The following is a 19,899-nucleotide window of genomic DNA, read 5'->3' as shown; positions in this document are numbered from 1 at the left end:
TATGTGTTTTTTTTTCTCTTTTATCGATTAGTCAAACATGTAATATTCTATTACCTTAGGTCTAGTGGACGTTATATGACTTGATTTAATTTTGTATCCCAAGTGGTTGGTCTAGATTTGTTAGTGTCACTCTCTTCCTTTTACTTTTCTTCGTTGAATCTAACTTGGTCTATAAGATTCCGCATGGAAAACGGGTGGAATTTTTTTTCGATAATATTATATTTTAGTAGTATGATTATGTATTTTCAATAAAATTTAGAGGGGGGAGAGTATTGTCTCATCCCACCCCATGGAAAAATAATTTTAACAGTAATGTTATCCTCTCTTAGATACCCTCTCCCAAAACTAAAATCCACAGTTTTAATGCTTGAAAACTCGACTTTGTATCATTGCTAGTTGGCTTAGACAAGTTAATATTATACATAATAAAATATTTATCATTTTTACAAAGAAAATCTATATAATAAAACACAATTATAAGATCCACTTGTGGGGGGAATAAATGTCTCGTCCATCCTTATGTGTGGGTCTTACTGTATTGTCTTCTTTCTCCACCACTTCAACATCATTGGCTTTTATGTCGTCCTCCCTCCCTTCCTCTCTTTTTTCAATAATACTCATCTAATTACTATTTTCTCTCTTTACCCTTTTTAATCTCAAAGACTTTTTAATAATATTCTTCCAATTTTATCATTTCTCCTCTTTCACCCTCCTTAACCCTCAAAAAGAATGCACCTACCGTAGGTACAACATGGACGAACTCTAGTATTATATATAATCGAATAACTCAATTTGATTTTTGACATGGCTTGGTGCATCACATGACTCAATGAGTTGGTTCCTTTGATCCATTGAGTTTTGGGGTCTAGTGACCTTTAAATCTATTCAACTCGATGAGTTATAAAATTATGTTAAAAAGGAACATTTTTGTTTGACTATCTCAAAGGCACAATCATATCGCGAAATTTATTTTCCATGCCTATTTTCTTCAGGTTTTTTTTTTTTTTTTTTTTTTTGTTTTTTTGAGAGGGTGGGGGGAGGGTTTTAAAAAAGGGTATCTGGGCCAATTTGCACTCACCAAGTATTCCCTCCTCCCCAAATAAGGCTTGCTAAACAGGGCTTTTAACCCTATTGCCTGTGGCCACTAATACCCTGCAATCATACATATCACTTTGTATATGTTGAGTGATATGGCACTAAACATACGTGATGAATTAGGTTATAATCTTTATAAATTGTCGTAACTTAAAGCTACTACAAAGTTGGAATAATCTATAATAAAAATTAGTAGTTCAAATTTTTTAATTCCTTTGGCATTTTGATTGCAACATATAAGGTATATAACCATATATAGCTAAGTGGAGAGAGAGAGAGAGAGAGAGAGATGTAACACCTTATTTGATTGCAAGAAAAATCACAAACCAATTTGATAGCTAGAACAAATTACTTTTGACCACTTTTGAATATGTTAGAAAATTCTCATTTTTCTATTAAAAAAATTTTTCTTTCAAATCAATTATCCACGCATAAAGCATAGGGGAAATTATAAATAAAAAAAACTTTAAAAAAATTATTATAAAAAAAGTAACACCTTTTTTTCAATTATTAAAACGAATCAAAATCGACACTTAAAGTATCGAATGTTTAAAATAAAATAAAAATCAAATTTTGATACTTTTAAGTGTCGAAAGTTCTGGATATTTTTTTAAATAATTACAATAGAGAATTTTTTTTTTTTTTTTTAAATAAGAAATTGACACTTGAAGTATTGATTGCAAGAAAAATCACAAACCAATTTGATAGCTAGAACAAATTACTTTTGACCACCTTTGAATATGTTAGAAAATTTCTCATCTTTCCATTAAAAAACATTTTCTTGCAAATCAATTATCCACGCATAAAGCATAGGGGAAATTATAAATAAAAAAACTTTTAAAAAATTATTATAAAAAAAAGTAACACCTTTTTTCCAATTATCAAAATGAATCAAAATCGACACTTAAAGTACCGAATGTTTTAAAAAAAAAAAAAAAAAACAAATTTTGATACTTTTAAGTGTCGAAAGTTCTGGATTTTTTTTTTTTTTTAATAATTACTATAGAGAATATTTTTTTTATTTTTAAATAAGAAATTGACACTTGAAGTATTGATTTCTTCAATTACGACCATTATGTAAACTTTAGATATCAGTTGGGAAAAAACACCACTTAAAGTGCCATTTTTTTTAATTTGAAATTTTCGATCATTGCACTCTCTATCTCTATATAATTATATCATATAGTCATATTTCTCATAATTTTCTTATTATTATCACTTTTATAATTCTATTACAATATTTTATAATTCAATTGAATCAAAAACGTCTTCAAGAGTTATTATTTGTCAATACGGAGGTAATGTTGAAGGTATCACGTATATTGGTGAAAATACGCAATTTTTATCTACTTCATCACAAATTACATATTTGAAGTTACAAACCCTTATTTTTTTTAGTTGTAATATTCGACTATAATTTTCAATTATGGTCAGTTATCAATTTATTTTAAATAGGAATCAAAATTATCAAAGTATAATTATTTTTGTGGTACAACATGAAAATATTATAGCATATAAATTAAATTATAATCAAAGTAGGCCTAGCTCATTCAATCAACATCTAAATATCGATATTGTCTATAATATTACGTACGATTCTATTGAATCTAATATTGTAGCACAAAATAATTTCAATAATAATGTAGATGCATTTGTTGATAACAATTTGAGTTCGACATGCCACAACGATGAAAATATATTTGATATTTATATTGGTAAAATTTTTAATAATGTAGTTGAATTAAAAGAAAAAAAATAATTTCTTTAACTATTATAAATAATTTTTTTATAAAATATGTTTGTAATAATAAAGAAAAAGTTATAGGTAAATGTGATGTTCCAAATTGTGAGTGGCGCATATATGCTAAAAAAATTGTAAATGGTGATTTATTTAATATGCGTAAGTTTAATACAATTCATATGTCCCATGGACATATGTAAAAACATATATAAAAATAATGATTTTTCAAAATATGAGTTAGATGTTTTGGATTGAACTGACTTTTTGCGAGGATGGCCACTATAATAAGAAGATCATCCTCACAAAAAATCAACTCAATCTAAAACTTATAAATCCATCAAAAGTGATTTATAAATTATTAACAAAAATTGGTAAAATATCGACGGTCCACATTCTAAATCACTTTTAATGGGGTTAGAAGTTTCAGATTGGACTAATTTTTTTTTTTTCCTATGATCTTCCCATCATAGAAATCATCCTCACAAAAAATCAGCTCAGTCCGAAATTTCTAGCCCATACTTTGAAAATTTAATAATGTTACATTGTTTTTACATATGTTTTTTCATATGTCCCTTGATCCTGACATATATATATATATATATATATATATATATATATATATATATATATATATAGATAATTAATTATTAAATTTTACCTCATTCATAGATATATGTCTATTTAGTAATCTCCCAAATGTATCACGTAATCATGTAAAGCTAATAGTACTGAAGTGAGAGCTTCTATCAATAGGAGATAAAACTCTAAGATACTTATAGATGAGATTGGGATACTTCTCTCTTGTAGTATACAACACAATAATAGGATATTCATCGATCTTCAGTCTTAGACAATAAAGACGGTACCCCAATGTGATCGTCATCTCTCCAAATGGAAGGTAGAATGTGCAATTCTGTTGTCGTTGATAATGTTCAAAATCAACAATAGTCTTTGCGGACCACTAATGTTCTAATCTCTAAAAAATTCTGAATGATATCGCACTCATAAAGGATAATCGTAATCAATCTACATTATTCTAAAATTAATTATTAAAAAATTAATCAATTTTAAAATTAATAAATTATTAAAATTAATTCTAATCGATTTTTATTATTAATTTTTAAATATAAAATTTTAACTTGTCCTATCCAAATATCACTCGATATATGATCCTGACGATTGTTTATAATATCGTATGTAATCGGATATCTAAGAATACACCCATCAATAACTGTCATCTATTTCAATAAAAATAATTGTATAAATAAATATTTAAATATATTTTTTTTACTTATTAAATTATTAATATAGATCTTTATCTAAATCTCATATCAAAATCAAGATCATGATCTAGATCTCGAATCAAGATCATGATCAAGATTTTGATAATCTAGATTATGATCATGAATTATCAATATATTAATGATTAAGATCATGATCTAAATCTTGATCATTCTCATGAGTTTAATAATTTTATTCATGATTAATAATTTTGATCAAAATCATGATCATAATTTTAATCATTTTGTTCATGATTAATAATTTTGATCAAGACCTTGATGATCTAGATTTAGATCTTGATTGATCATCTTGATCTTGATCTAGATCTAAATGATTATGAAAATGTATATGTATACACCTTGTGAAGCTTTGGTCAGAGGAAGAGGAAGAGGAAAAAGAAGAAGGAGAAGGAGGATGAGGGAAAGGAAGAAAAAGAAGATGAAGAAAGGAGGGAGGGAAACCAGGAAAAAGAATGGAGGGAAAAAGAAAATTTGTGAAAAATTAGAAATTTCAGCACTTTATGTGTCAAATTTTGTTTTAAAAAAAATAGAAACTTTGGCACTTAAAGTATTGAATTTTGAAATTTGTTTAAAAAAAAAAAAAATCAGCACTTTAAGTACAAAAATTTTTTTTTTTATTATTTTTTTTAAATTTCAACACTTCAAGTGCTGATTTGGGTTCGTTTTGATAATTAGAAAAAATATGTTTTTTTTTATGATAATTTTTTTACGTTTTTTATTTTTTATTTCTTTTATAATTTCCCCTAAAGCATATAAAACATTTTTTTGGCAAGTTTCTAGGAAATTAGTCTTGTCATAAAACCCCTAAAACATATAATAAATGGGCAACTTAGATCCAAATTAGGTTTTGAATGAGCCACATTTGATTAAAACCTCTATCTAAGGGATAAAACTCATAGTCTGAATATATCCAAGAGATACCAATCAATCATTGGGCTAACACACCAATAAAATTGCTTAACCCATAATCAATTCTGATAACCATCTAATCTAAGTTGATCCATAATTTACATAGCTTGGTCATGATCTCCACTCCACTTAAAGAAGTGGATAAAAGAAGAGATGATTAGAAAAAAAATGGGATGAGTTGTGAATTAATCTTAGGTACAAATCATTACGGCAGACTCTCTCATTCCATTTGAAAATGAAGATACAATCAGGTTTGATGAATAAATAAAAAGATTCAACAAAACTATAAGTTCTCTTTTCTTTGAAGGGAACCTATGACACAATTTCTTTGATACATAAATGCCTCTAAAAAATAGATTAAATTGTAAAAGAAAAAAAAATATAACCAAACTGAATAGGGAAAGAGAAATATACTTTCTTTGATTGTTAGACCTTCCCTAGTTAACATTAGCAGAGCCAAGATTTTTCATTAGTGAGGGTTAAGTGTTAAAATCGACCGATAATCTTGAATTCCTTCTATGCCAACATTGGATTTATCACTGCAAACGATGGTTGGCTAATAATCTCAACAATGAAGTTGTTATTTCAGATAAACTATTCAACCTCGTCTTCAATGTCGTATAAAAAAATACTTGATTTATCTATCACAAAATTCATCCATCTCCTTCTTCTTCTCCAAAAAAAATATCTCGTTTATGTGGTTTGAAGGTTAAAAAAAATAAAATCTAGAATTTGAAAAATTCACCCTAAAATTCTTTCTTCCTCAAGTTGAAGCGATCAACCTGCTTTAAAGTTTTGGAATAAACCTACCCTTCATATGATACATGTTCACTCCATATTTTGGTGAATTTTTTAAATATACATATTTTCAGTTTCTTGACATGCCCGAAAGAAAATAAATTCTTTGAAATTTTTTATTTTTCTTCTCAAAACTAGTTGTTCATCATGTAATGATGTCTCTGAAAAAGACAATAACAAAATTTAAAATTTAAAATTAAAAACTTACTTTGAGTGACTAATATTCTAGATTTTAGAAAATCGAAAGAAAAATAATGTGAATTTGGAGACTAAATTAAAAACTAATTAAATTAACTAAAAAAGGTATAAATTGAAAAACATCTAAGGAGAATGAATCCACCCAAAATAATTAATTTATTTTTTAATTCTTTTTATTTAATTCAAATCAAGAAATCGACAAAGGTTCTTGATTCGAAGGAAACAATAATGAAATAAATAATTGAAATTACCTAAGATTTCATTCCCTTTAATATTTGTATCGCCCAATGATTCAACATCACAGTAAATATCCAATATAATATGTTCTTCTCAATTGTAACGGATTACGCTGAAATAAAGGATAAAGAGAAATAATTGAAAATACTGAAGAAATAATATTTGAAAAAAAAATCTATTTTAACAATGAAAACATCAAGAACTAGAATAATAAATTAAAAATAAATAATAACATTGACTTCATTAATCTCCCTAGATTGGGAGATTAGCCAATATTTATTCTAAAAATCAAAATCATACTTAACTTTTATTGATCTTTTGAATTAACTTAAAGAATGTGTCTTCCAATTGTAGAAAAATAAACTAAAACTTAAAAATATTAAATGAGAAAAAAAAAATGAATTAAGAAGAGAGAGGGATCAAAGAGAGAAATGAGAGAGAGAGGGAACAAAAACTAAAGATTTAAAGTTTTTTATAGATAAAAAAATTAGGATTGCTTTGGCAACACGTTTTCATTTTTTTTTTTCGTTTGAATCTAGTTATTTACAAGAAATAAAAATATGTTCCCCTCTCAATTAGAATTCTAATCCCACTGATTTTGTCATAATTTCATAATCGAGTCAAAAGTTACATTTAAAATGGTAAAACATGATAAACTTGGAGTTTCTGATTTATTACCTATTTTTTACTAATTCAAAGTCTGAATGAACTTTGCTTCATGAAATAGGAATTTCTTCTTCTGTGAATCAATTTGCTAACCTTAAAATTTTATCTTATTTCGATGAATAAGTTAAAAGTTATGGGCAAAAAGGTATGACATTATAGATTTAAAACTTGATTCTATCAAATAGGAAATCATCAAATCTCTTGAACCGTGCTTTGACTTTGACTTGGTTCTTGATCTTTTACCACTTTTTGATTCTTCAACTCTAATCTATTTTAACTGCAAGAAATAGACATATAATTAAACGCTCGAAATCCATGAAAATATATACAATTTAATCAATAAAATATAATTTATGATGAATCAACTACTGTGCATGATTTTATGAAGAAATTGTAACTCTTAGGTTAGAAAATATGATTAATTACTTTACAAATTAAATGAAAAATACACACTTTTAAACACTTAACACTAATCATCTTCAACTTTTTGGATATGATGAAATGATAATAATTTTAATGAAATGTTGATGATGATAGTGGTGATGGTATAATGATGATAGTGATGAAATTAATATGGTGATAAGGGCATTGGAGTCATTTTCATTATTCTATGAGAAAACACCAAAGTCAATATGAATTTGAAGAAATAAGGAGGTATCTCAAATATTAAAAAAAAAAAAAAATTTGGAGGGAATATAGTTATTTTTTAAATAAATAAAATAAAATAAACACCAATTATAAGTATAAAGGAAAGTTTCTCCAAAATTTTCAACTAGACTACTAGGATCTTCAAAGTGAAACTTCTAGGATGCATGACATCTGTTTGAAAAAAGAACCAAACTATCCTTACTAACATAGTAAGATTCAAATCTTATTCTACATCGTTGAGCTCACCTTGTGACATCTAATACAGATCCGATGCCACAAGATTATAGAGGATAAAATTCTATACACTTTAAAAAAAAAAAATCAAAGCAAGTTAAATTTTACCATTGAATTTTAATTTTAAATTTGGGAGATCGGTAGTTTTTCATTTTCAAAACCTTGGATCAAGGCAAAATAAATTGTTTTTAAAAATAATAAAAGAAAATCTCAGATTTTTCAAAAAATCTAGAGGATTGTGGTGTTGGATTGCCAATCTGGTAATCTATTTGAGCTCAATGACCCTTAGTAAGACTTTAAATCTCATTAAGTTAGTAAGGAAAGTGTTTTTCTTTAAAAAACTCTTGGGTATCTCTAATATCCATCAAAATTGAAGGGGAAGAGGGCTAAATCACATATTATTATCTTTGAAAATTCAAGGATTATCTCCAATATCAATCAAGATATGAGGTCTAAATATTAGATTTTTTTATTGTTCTCTTATTGATGAAAGAATTATCTCGAAGGACATATCCACCTAAAAAAATGGATTAGAGAACTGATTGGGCTGCCAAACCCAGTAGATCCATCCTTTGGATTAAAACTAGTTGGAGCTATCATTAGGAGGAGAAATCCATTCGGAACTTATCCAATTCAATGGGCTCGTCACTCCATATTTTTTTTATCTCTTTCTTTGTGTGCGTCCGTGCGTGCGTGCGTGTGTGTGTGTAGTTGGAGCTATCATTGGGAGGAGAAATCGAAAGGAACTTATCCAATTCAATGGTCTCCTCTCTCCATATTTTTTTATTTTTATCTCATTCTTTGTGTGTGTATGTGTGAATATATATATATATATATATATATATATATATATATATATATATATATATATATATATATATATAGGAAATGTTCGGCACGAAGCATTTTGGCAAAACATTTTTCAAAACATGGGTTAGAAGTTTTGGAATTGACTGATTTTTGGTGAGGATGATCTCTACGGTGAGGAGATCATCATCACCAAAAATCAGCCCATTCCAAAACTTCTAACCCCATCAAAAATGGTTTACAAAAAATGGACAGTCCACGATTTTTCAACTTGTAAACATGGGACTATAAGTTTTGGAATGGGCTGATTTTTGGTGAGGATGATCTCCTCACCATAGAGATTATCCTCACCAATCAGCTCATTCCAAAACTTCTAACCCATGTAGGACAAAAATGGTTGGCTAAAATGTTGGCCAAAATGTTTGGTGCTAAACGGGACCCTAAATGGGGAGCGTTCGGAAGCCCTAAAGAGAGTCAAACATGGTGCCAAACATTTTTCAAAACATGGGTTAGAAGTTTCAAAACGAGTTGATTTTTGTGAGAATGATCTCTTCATCATAGAGATTATCCTTACAAAAAATCAGCTTATTCCGAAACTTCTAACCCATACATCTAAAAATGTTTGGCTTTCTTTAGGGCCTCCGACACCCTATGTATATAATTTTTTTATATAGTCAAATGACTATTATGAACTCTCAATAAGAGAGTCTAGATGTAATGATTGAAGAGAGAGGATTTCTAATAGAAAATCTAATTTTCTTACAATGGAATTTCACAACCAATAATCTCCATACAAAATTAATTTTTTTGCAATTCATGTAAAATAATAGAAGAACAAATAGAAGAGTTTTGTTAATAAAGATGCTTATCTAATCAATGTCAAAAATAACAAATAATTAGATTACTTCATTCTACATCATCAATTCATGTGAAATGATCTTATAAGAAAAGAACTTTTCACTTTTTACAAAATTAATAGAATATATAATAATTATTTACTTTTTTTTTAATTTATTAATAAAATATTTAAAAATATTATTATTTAAGTTTCAAGTACATTATCACCAGAAAAGTATCCATCTACGACATTCACACACTGCAATGTTCTATTAGAACAATTAGATAGGATCTACTGTAATAAAGTGTATTGCGATACATCAAACTATTATCAGGCTACAAATTTTATTTGGGATTTATAGTTTTCATTTCTCATATCATGAAATGCTTTTCATGATTAAATCAAGTGAATAGATGGATAGAACCCTACGACTCCAATTATAGGAAAATAAAAATCAACAAACCTTTGTATTTAAATTGAAGAATAATGATGAATGCACATAGAAAGGACACAAAATCGTAGATCTTTTTGTTCTATGGTTCTGTGCCCTAACCATGTAAGCTGCGTACGAATCACGTGTCAAAAATCATGCGTGTTCATTACGACTCTAAATTGAATGATTATCTAATCTAATTAGATGTTAAAAATAGAGTAGTGCTCGATATAGAAAATGTTTTCCCTTTTATCTAGATATAAATTAAATAGATTTAATTAATCCCAACCTTTAAAATAATTTAATTTAACAATATTAATATTATTACGATACGGTAGATATTATTTAATTAGTCCAACACATCCATCATACTTTCTCAATAAGTGAGAAAAAGAGACCTCTCCGTTACTCGTCTAGGACCATCCCCTCTCCATAGTCCATAGAATCAAAAATTCACATGTGGCGTCTCCGTTGCCAGCACCACCACGCGTAAAGCAAAGGCTTCGTATCCCCCACACATGTCGCAATCTGTAGTTCGTGTCACAAGTACGAGAGGTCAAGTGGTCTACATCAACCCATCTCCACCACTTTTGCATGGTTCAGATTAATTTTTCTTTTAATACAATAAGCCAAAGCCAAACAAATAAAGTTACCTACAACTAATCAACTCCAGCCTCGTGTCACTCTAATGCTACTTTTTTGCGTTATAAATAAGGGGCCTTGGTAGCATTATTGGAGAACCACATTTGAGAGAAGAGAAGAGAAGAAGAAGAAGAAGAGTTATAAGCTTCTTCTTCTTTTATAGATTTAATTAATTAAATCTATTAGTTTTTATTTCTCAGTTTTATTATATTGTGAGGATGTTTATTGAGAGCTTCAAAGTTGAGAGCCCTAATGTCAAATATACAGACCATGAGATCCAATCTCTTTACAGCTATGAAACCACAGAGCTTGTTCATGAGAACAGAAATGGAACCTATCAATGGATCGTCAAGCCTAAGTCCGTTAACTACGAGTTTAAGACTGATACTAATGTTCCTAAACTAGGGTTAGCCTTCAAACCCTAATTTTCTTTTTTATTTTGTATATATTTTTGAAGAAACATACATGGATGAAAATGGTGTTTGCGTTAAATGGGTTTATGTTGAATTATCTATTTATGTTGGGTCTTTTGTTAATGTTTGATAGAGTTATGCTTGTTGGTTGGGGAGGAAACAATGGTTCAACTCTTACTGGTGGTGCTATTGCAAATCGAGAGTGAGATTCTTGGTTACCCTTTTTTTTTTTTTTTTTTTTTAATGTTTGATTTATTAATTTAATGCTAAAAGATCTGATGGGTTCGATGGATTCTTAGGGTCTTTTTTATTTTGACTTTTCAAGAGGGCTTTCCATCAAACAGACGGATGGATGAGCTATTAAGAAGGAACATAGATTTCCTAGAGATCAGTATTTGTGGTTTTTTCTCTAGGGATGGACTCCATAGTAGCATCTTACCTGTCTTTTTTGATGGATAGCCTTGTTAACCCTTGATTGAGGCTTCTTTGACTATTGACTCTGACCCATTCTAACTTACTTGATCTGGCAAAACTAACTCTTACCTTTTATTCATAATTTTTATTTTTATCATGAAAAAAAGCTTCTATTGCCACACCAACTTTTGCTAACGCCACCCCAAATGTGGGTTAATTCTTTGATGTAATTGGGGTGGGCATTAGCAAAAGTTGGTGTGGCAACAGAATCTCTCTAAAAGGAAAGTCGGTGGGGGATTAGTTCTGTAGATACTTAGTTAAAAGTCAAGGGATATATTTCAAATTTTCTTAATTAAGGAGGGAGTTCTGTCAAAAATCCATTATTTTATGAGTTTTTATTAACTTATTAAATAAATAGCAATTAAAAATAAGGACTCTTTGATCTTCACAGAGGAATTTCTTGGGCTACTAAGGACAAAGTACAGCAAGCCAACTACTTTGGCTCACTGACTCAGGCCTCAAGCATCCGAGTTGGATCGTTTAATGGGGAAGAGATTTATGCTCCTTTCAAGAGCTTACTCCCCATGGTAATTATCCCTTAATTAAAGCTCATTATTTTTTTTTTTTTAAATTCTAATATTGGGTTTTTTTCAATTAATTTAATTTATACTAATTGGCTTGATTAGGTGAACCCAGACGACATTGTGTTTGGGGGTTGGGACATAAGTGACATGAACCTAGCAGATGCCATGGCCAGGGCTAAGGTCTTTGACATTGATTTGCAAAAGCAATTGAGGCCGTACATGGAATCCATGGTCCCACTTCCTGGAATCTACGATCCTGATTTCATCGCAGCCAATCAAGGATCTCGTGCTAACAACGTCATCAAAGGGACCAAAAGTGAACAAGTTCAACAAATCATCAAAGATATAAGGTACTTCATTCTTAGTTCTTTAAATTTTAAAATTATTTGAGTCTTACTTAAATAACAATTTGGTTTAATTTAATGTTATTAGGAACTTTAAGGAGACTAGTAAGGTGGATAAGGTGGTGGTTCTCTGGACTGCCAACACAGAGAGATATAGTAATGTTATTGTTGGGCTAAATGATACTATGGAGAATCTCTTAGCTTCTGTGGACAAGAATGAATCAGAAATATCTCCTTCTACCTTGTTTGCTTTGGCTTGTATTCTTGAAAATGTTCCCTTCATCAATGGAAGCCCACAGAACACCTTTGTTCCAGGTTTGATTTAAGTCTTATATAAATCAAATCTTTCTTAAGAGTTTGAATAAATATATATATACAAGTTTCCAATCATGGGTTGTGTTTAATTTGGTAGGGCTCATTGATTTGGCTATAAAGAGGAACAGTTTGATTGGTGGTGATGATTTCAAGAGTGGTCAAACCAAGATGAAATCTGTCTTGGTTGATTTTCTCGTGGGAGCTGGAATTAAGGTAATAAAAGTATTTAAATCTGGTGGTGGGGATAACTTCAATTTTTTTTTTTTTTGATTGGTTGAAATTTAATAAATATTTATGGTGATCTTGATGGTGGATGCAGCCAACCTCAATTGTGAGCTACAACCATCTTGGCAACAATGACGGCATGAATCTGTCAGCACCTCAAACGTTCAGATCTAAGGAGATCTCTAAGAGCAATGTTGTGGACGACATGGTCTCTAGTAACGGTATCCTCTATGAACCTGGGGAACACCCTGACCATGTTATCGTTATCAAGGTATTTATTTATTTAAATAAATGTATATAAGTGTCAGTTAAGATCCTACACTTTATACGGCGCACATTAGCTTTGACTCATGTTTTTTTTATTTTTTGAAGTACGTGCCATACGTGGGGGATAGCAAGAGAGCCATGGATGAGTACACGTCAGAGATATTTATGGGTGGAAAGAGCACCATCGTTATGCACAACACGTGCGAGGATTCCTTGTTGGCAGCTCCAATCATATTGGACTTGGTTCTTCTAGCTGAGCTCAGTTCTCGAATCCAACTCAAAGCTGAAGGAGAGGTTTGTTTTTTCTAACATACGCCATGTGTGATGTGATCCTCTCACCAAAACGGTATTATTTTGTTCTGATTTGATTTGATTTGATTTTACAGGGCAAGTTCCACTCTTTCCATCCGGTTGCAACCATTCTGAGTTACCTCACCAAAGCCCCACTTGTAAGCAAAAATTTAATAATCACATATCAATAAGTTCTAAAATCGTTGATTTTGATATGTGACCAATCAATCAAAGAAAGGAAGCATTTAATTGACCTCAGTGATGCGGACCCATGAAATATAGATATAGGTACATGGGACCATAAATAGGGAATATTTTTAGTATTATTGATGTTGCATAAAGTGGGAATTCTCTTTAAAATGCACTACTAGTGACCAACATAACATGCACACATGGTGTTTCCCTCTTTCAGTGAATCGTGGGGGTCAATTCTTACCCACCATGTAGGGTCACCTTTCTTCATAGAAATTATTATTTCAAATTATACTAATTAAGATTTTTTATTAATATTAACTTAAAAGAGCAATAATTCATTGGAATTAACAAAGACATTAGACAGTAATCAAATCAAGGCACAATTTCAATTGGTATAATGGGTCTATATGCATTTTACAATAACAAAAGGCATGTCTTTGGACAGAAGAATTGATCATGAATGTAATAGTTTGACGTGTTGTACGTAAAACACAGGTTCCACCGGGCACACCAGTGGTTAATGCGTTGTCGAAGCAGAGGGCGATGCTGGAGAACATAATGAGGGCTTGCATTGGGTTGGCTCCGGAGAACAACATGATTCTGGAATACAAATGAAGTTTAAAAGTGAAGACAAATCAAATTGGGAGACCATTATTTTTTATAAATAGTATTTAAGGAATGTAAGAGAAATATATGATGTACTGTTCTCTTATGTGTTTTGTCTTGCTTTTGCTGGTTCTCATGTGTTTCACTTCATAAGGTAGGTTTTCTAAGATTTATTTTCTTTCTCGTGTTTTTAAGTGTGATAAATAATAGTATATGAAGATATAAAGGTGTTTAGTTACTATTTTTTTTTTTTTAAATATATTTATGTGGGATGGTTTCCTATTTGTTGGGCTGTAACTTAAAAAGAACCTTGCCTACTATAAACTTATAAACCCTGAACTTTTAGGGTCAAGTGTAGACCTAGTCCAATTCAAGGTTACTTATCGACCGACTCTTTGGAAATGTTGTCTGTAGATATTCAATAAACTTGTTAAAGCGAGAGTTTTGGTTTTCATGTTAGCATCTCAAACAGCAAAAACAAAAAAGCGCATGTAGCTGTAGTTCTTTCACCATTAAACAGTACCTAAAAAGACAAAAAAAATTGTTTCAGCCCTTGATAGAAGGGCCTGGTCTTCTTGGGTTGAAACACTGAGAGTTAAATTATTGGTTCTAAGGGTAGGTTGGGTCCAAGAGTTGAGAGTTGAATTATTGATGATACAGATACAGATAACGGGCCAAAAGCACTAAAGATTGTATTATTGGTGATGGGTAAGAGCAACTCTGTTGAGTTTAGTCCCACATTGGACACAAATTGCTAATTGGTCTTGAGTTGGACTCTCAAATTTATCATGGTATTAGTGCCGGCATTTATTTCCTCCACGTCACCCAATTCAATTCATATCTCCACGTGCTTTGGCCCAATCCGGCCCATACATCGGGGGCGTGTTGAGTTTAGTATCACATCAAACACAAATTACCTTGTCTCTCTCCTTATAAGCTCTTAGGTCTCTCCACTCAGTGCCAATTGATTTTAAGTTGGAGTCCCAAATTTATCAAATTCCATTTTGATATTTCATAATAGAGGATGTGAGCGTTATAGATCACTATATTGGATGTTCAAGGTGTTTGCACTCCAACCTTGTCTTCTAAAATGGTGATCCAAAAATATTTTAATATATTTTTTTATTCAATTTAAGTTGAAAATCCAATCCAATTGTCAAAAAGTTTGGAGCCAATAAAGATGGAATAGTTCTACCTGTCTCCCATTTTGGAGTTTAAAATCCTAAAATTCTAAAATGGAAAACTGCGTTAGAGACCCCTCTAGTGGATTTTGCACTCCAAAATACCACTTGAGGGAAATGGAAGAGGTTTTGAAAGATGCATTGGAAAATAGCAGTTGAGGGAAATGGAAGAGATTTTGAAAGATGCGTTGGAGTTGTCGTAAGGGCAGCAGCGGTCAAACAAGTATTTCATTAAGAGGGGTGAGATTGGTTTAAGGAGTGAGAGAAACAAAGAGAGATTAATATGAAAGATGAGGGTATTTTAGTCTTTTCTTTTAAGTCATAAATAATTTTGACATTAATCAAAGATTAAGGTCCCAATGTTTCATTTCGGTTGTATTATCAAACGTTTTGTCCTTTTAATACAATGGTTAAACACGTAAAGGGGCATATTTGGCATTCCAAATTTTGGTATGGAACCACTATACCATGCCTTCACTCAATGTAATACTAAAGATGTACCAAAAACTTGAATTTAATAAAAGAAAATGTTTTAAGTAACATTAAAATTGACATTGATTCCCACATTATTGATGTGGATGTACATACTATAAATGCTTTTCATCGAGATACAATTGAAAAGCATCTGTTGTTATGTGTGCACCTCCACATCAGCAATGTGAGAATCGATGTCAACTACAATGTTACTCCAACATGACTCTTTAATAAAAGAGAATTTTATAAAACTTTAATTTAAAATATTTAAACCACTATTGTTTTATTAAATAAAGGATTTTTAGCAAAAAAAATTTATAAGAATAACATAATTGCAAAAACAGGCCACTTTTTAAATAATACTCCAAATTTAAATTGATGCATTAATTTGTTACTCTACATACCTAGGGGTTTCAATTGAGTTAGCTCAGGTTAGCCCGACCCACCCGACAAAACAAGGGCTAGGGCCTTCATATCGAGTCCGCAAAGGTAGTGCCAGGTATAATAATTTTGAGCCCGTTTAATCTTAGGTTGGGCTAGGGCCATATGGTGCCCAACCCGGCTCGCTACTTAATCGTATAGAAATATTTATCTCCCTATATTTAATTAGAAAAATATGTTGTCTAATTACTATTTAACTCTCATCTATAATCTTTATAGGTTAATAAGACATTAATTTGAACATCGATTGGGTAGTCTTTAAACATGTACAAAAAAAAAATTAGTTGAAAAAGATATTTTTTCATTAAAAATAATGAATTTGAGTCATTTTATTTGGCCCATACCCAACCCGAGCCAAGTCCGGACTAAGACCCAATACTAATAATAGTATAGAGCTAATTGAAGTAGAACCCACTTCTTTAAGGCCGGATTTGGGCTCAACAAGTCCGACCTGAACCCGCCCATTGACCCCACTAAACTTACTTTGGAGTGGATCCTAACCGCATCAATTTGTGACTTCCAAAAACATGATCTATGTTGCAGGATTATAAAGGATAAAATTCTAAGAACTTTGAGGGAAAAAATCCAAAAAAATAATAATAATACAGTAGTTTTCCCTGTTGAATTTTAGATTTAAATTTGACAGTTTGGTAACTATCCACTTTTAATACTTTTGATAAAATTAAAAAAGAATTCTTTTTCAAATTTTTTTTCTTTTTAATCTAATTTTTTCCATGAAATCTAGAAGTACGTTATTATGGATTGCCAATTTGATAATCCATGTGGACGCACCCTTAGTAAGATTTGAAATCTTACTAAGCTAGTCATGCTAGTATGTTTCATAAAGTAAATGTTTGTTAGGTAACAACGTGATAAAGTAAAGGAGTTTTTGTAATTAAATTGCAACATATAGATCTACCAGTAAATCTCTCTAAGATAAAAATGTTTTGATCGTACCATGATGTGTATTCCATAAAGTGTCTATTTGGTCGCATCAAATTACATTTTACGTATCCTAAATTGGATTTTCCTCGATCCCGTGACACTAAACCCTGGCCAGATTAGCTTCAAAGTTGTTTGTCCAAACATTAATCCTGACATGGAATTAGTCTACATGTTGTTTGTTGGATATCAATGGAAGTCTATTCTAATGCAATAAATTATTTAAATATGCATTTTATATAAAATTTTAAATCCAAAATATATATCATGAAATAAAATCTTAACAAATAATTTTTTTTAATCCCTTTTTTACTCTTTTCAACATCCCTAAAAAAAGTTAATATTATTACAGGATTTTCATTATTTTCTTAATCAAGGTTTTTTGTTTCGTAAAACAATTTTATTCTTGCTCTTTGTATTTTTTTTCCTTTTTTACATTTCATATTCAAGGAACCTAAAATAACATGAAACCCAATAAAATGTTGATTAATTACTTTAACTATGATAGATTATCTTTTTTGATTATATCATAACATGAGCTCACATTTTGGCATTCAAAAAAATGATCCGATGGCATAGGGATGTAGAGGACAAAATTTTAAGAACTTTGAAAATAAAAATAAAAAAAATTATTTTACACCATTTGAATTTTTTACCTTTGGATTTGGGAGTTCTGTAGCCGTCCATTTTCAACACCTTGGATGAAGTTCAAAATAGTTTTTCTTTTTCAAATCTGAGTTTTCCATGAAATCTAGAAAATTGTGGTGTTGGTTTGCCAATGTGGTAATCCATGTGGGTTTAATGACTTTTAGTAAGATTTGATATTTTACTAAGATTGTAAGAAAAATGGTTCTCTTTTTAGTTATAATAGGACTTTTGTTATAATTTGAGAGAGCCAGAAGGAAGAGACGTAGGAAAGGAGAATCTTAGCCTTTTGGTGGGATTCTCTTTTCTTAGTTTTGTAGGATTTTTAAGCTATGCAATTCTCATATTGGATTCTTTAAATTGTTTTTTTATTAGACAAATACAAAATTAGTGGATAAAGTATTTTACACTGAGATTAGGATACCATAACAGTGAAGACAAATACGAGAAAGCAAATTCCAAATTCCCAAACAAATCCTTAAAAGGAAAATGTTGAAGTAACGTTAAAATGTGCATCGATTCTCACATCGACATCATTGACAGGGATGTATCTATGAAATCATAGATGTTTTTCATTGAGATATGAGTGAAATGCATCTATAGTTATGTGTGCACCTCCTCATCAATAATGGGAGAATCGATGTACATTTTAATGTTACTCCAACGACTCATCTTAAAATTGGTTGCAATGCATACCCACTAGTTGGCTTTTTTTTTTTTTTTTTTTTTTAAGTTTGTGACCTCTATTAAAACCTTATACGAGCATCCGCAACGGACGTGTTAAGGCGCTTATTAAAGGTGTGGCTAGCCACGTCACGTGTTAAAAATTTTTACTTTTAACCACAACGGCTACTTTTGCAAGAAATGAGAATTTTAACTTTTTTTTTTTTTTAAATAATTTAAATTTAAATAACAAATAACATGTACACCAACGAGTGCGTTAATGTGTCCATTGGAGTAGATAATTCAATCACTAAAGTTTCACTTGTTAAAATATGCACTAACATGTGAAAAAGTGACTACGTGGCACATTTAACAAATAAAATTTTTCGGAGTCCATTTGGAGAAATGCTCAATTCTGTAAATCACACTTCATACCGTTTTGGTACAAAGATGCTTCTACCAGAGAAGATCATTATTCTATAGAACACTTCCTCATGCCCAAACAAATACTAAAATTAAAATTGGTCGCAAATTCATACCCAGTTGTTGGTTTGTTCATCTGTGACCTCTAATAAAATCATTTTACCCACCGAGAAACAAAGGGTAATTTAATAATAATAATAATAAAAAGGAAAATATTGGAATGACATGGGGTATTTATTGTGATTATCACAAGTCTGACGTGGGATGTGCATATAATTATAAATGTATTTTCTCGTGATACGAATAAAAATCATCTACAGTAATGTATGCATGTGCACGTCAAAATTGTGAAAATCACAGTAAATCCTGTGTCACCCCAGCATGACTCTAATAAAAAAAACCTGCAAAATGGGCGATATAAATGTTAACCCTCCAATGTGAATGGCTGTTTAAAATGAACGGCTACTGAACACCTAATATTTAAAGTGTGGGATCTAAGTGTATGGCTGATGTGGGACGTTCTCATCTGTTGGATCAGTGCTACATGAAATGGAAGCAGATCCTCTATATCACACAATTCTTCTAACACCCTGTAGCACCGATCCAAAGAATAAGAGAGCTATCTTGGGAAAAAAAAAAAAATTGACATCTCAGCTTCTTGTGATCATGATTTAAATCTGATTTTTTAAACAAATCTAAAAATAATTTTTTATTTTTCCTCTAGATCCATGTCTTTGAATTAAAGGCTAATAACCACCCAATATTTGAAGTAAGGGGTTTAAGTGTATGACTGATGTCAGGGGCGGAGCTAGGATTTTCTTGTAGTGGGGTAAACTATGATTAGTTGTATAATTGAAGAACTTGAAGATGAATGGTTTTGAGGAGAAATTCAGATGTTTTTTGTTAGAAGTTGAAAAAAAAAAAAAGGA

The 19,899-nt window shown here is 30.5% G+C and overlaps 1 protein-coding gene across 1 annotated transcript; it reads left to right on the top strand.

Annotated features, from left to right (window-relative positions):
* The first annotated feature begins 10,641 nt into the window (after positions 1–10,641).
* Positions 10,642–14,442, top strand: LOC147409608 (inositol-3-phosphate synthase). Its single transcript, XM_086430654.1, has 10 exons — positions 10,642–10,953; positions 11,094–11,162; positions 11,826–11,961; positions 12,061–12,308; positions 12,391–12,617; positions 12,715–12,830; positions 12,937–13,113; positions 13,215–13,403; positions 13,496–13,558; positions 14,091–14,442. Exons 1-10 carry the CDS (start codon positions 10,766–10,768, stop codon positions 14,208–14,210), a joined length of 1,533 nt encoding a protein of 510 aa, XP_086286780.1. The 5' UTR covers positions 10,642–10,765; the 3' UTR covers positions 14,211–14,442.
* The last annotated feature ends 5,457 nt before the right edge of the window (positions 14,443–19,899 follow it).

This window comes from Akebia trifoliata, chromosome 2, assembly GCF_017979445.1.
Source record: "Akebia trifoliata isolate Shusen 1 chromosome 2, ASM1797944v1, whole genome shotgun sequence".
Lineage (NCBI taxonomy): Eukaryota > Viridiplantae > Streptophyta > Magnoliopsida > Ranunculales > Lardizabalaceae > Akebia > Akebia trifoliata.
This window is presented reverse-complemented; position numbering and strand designations above follow the sequence as displayed.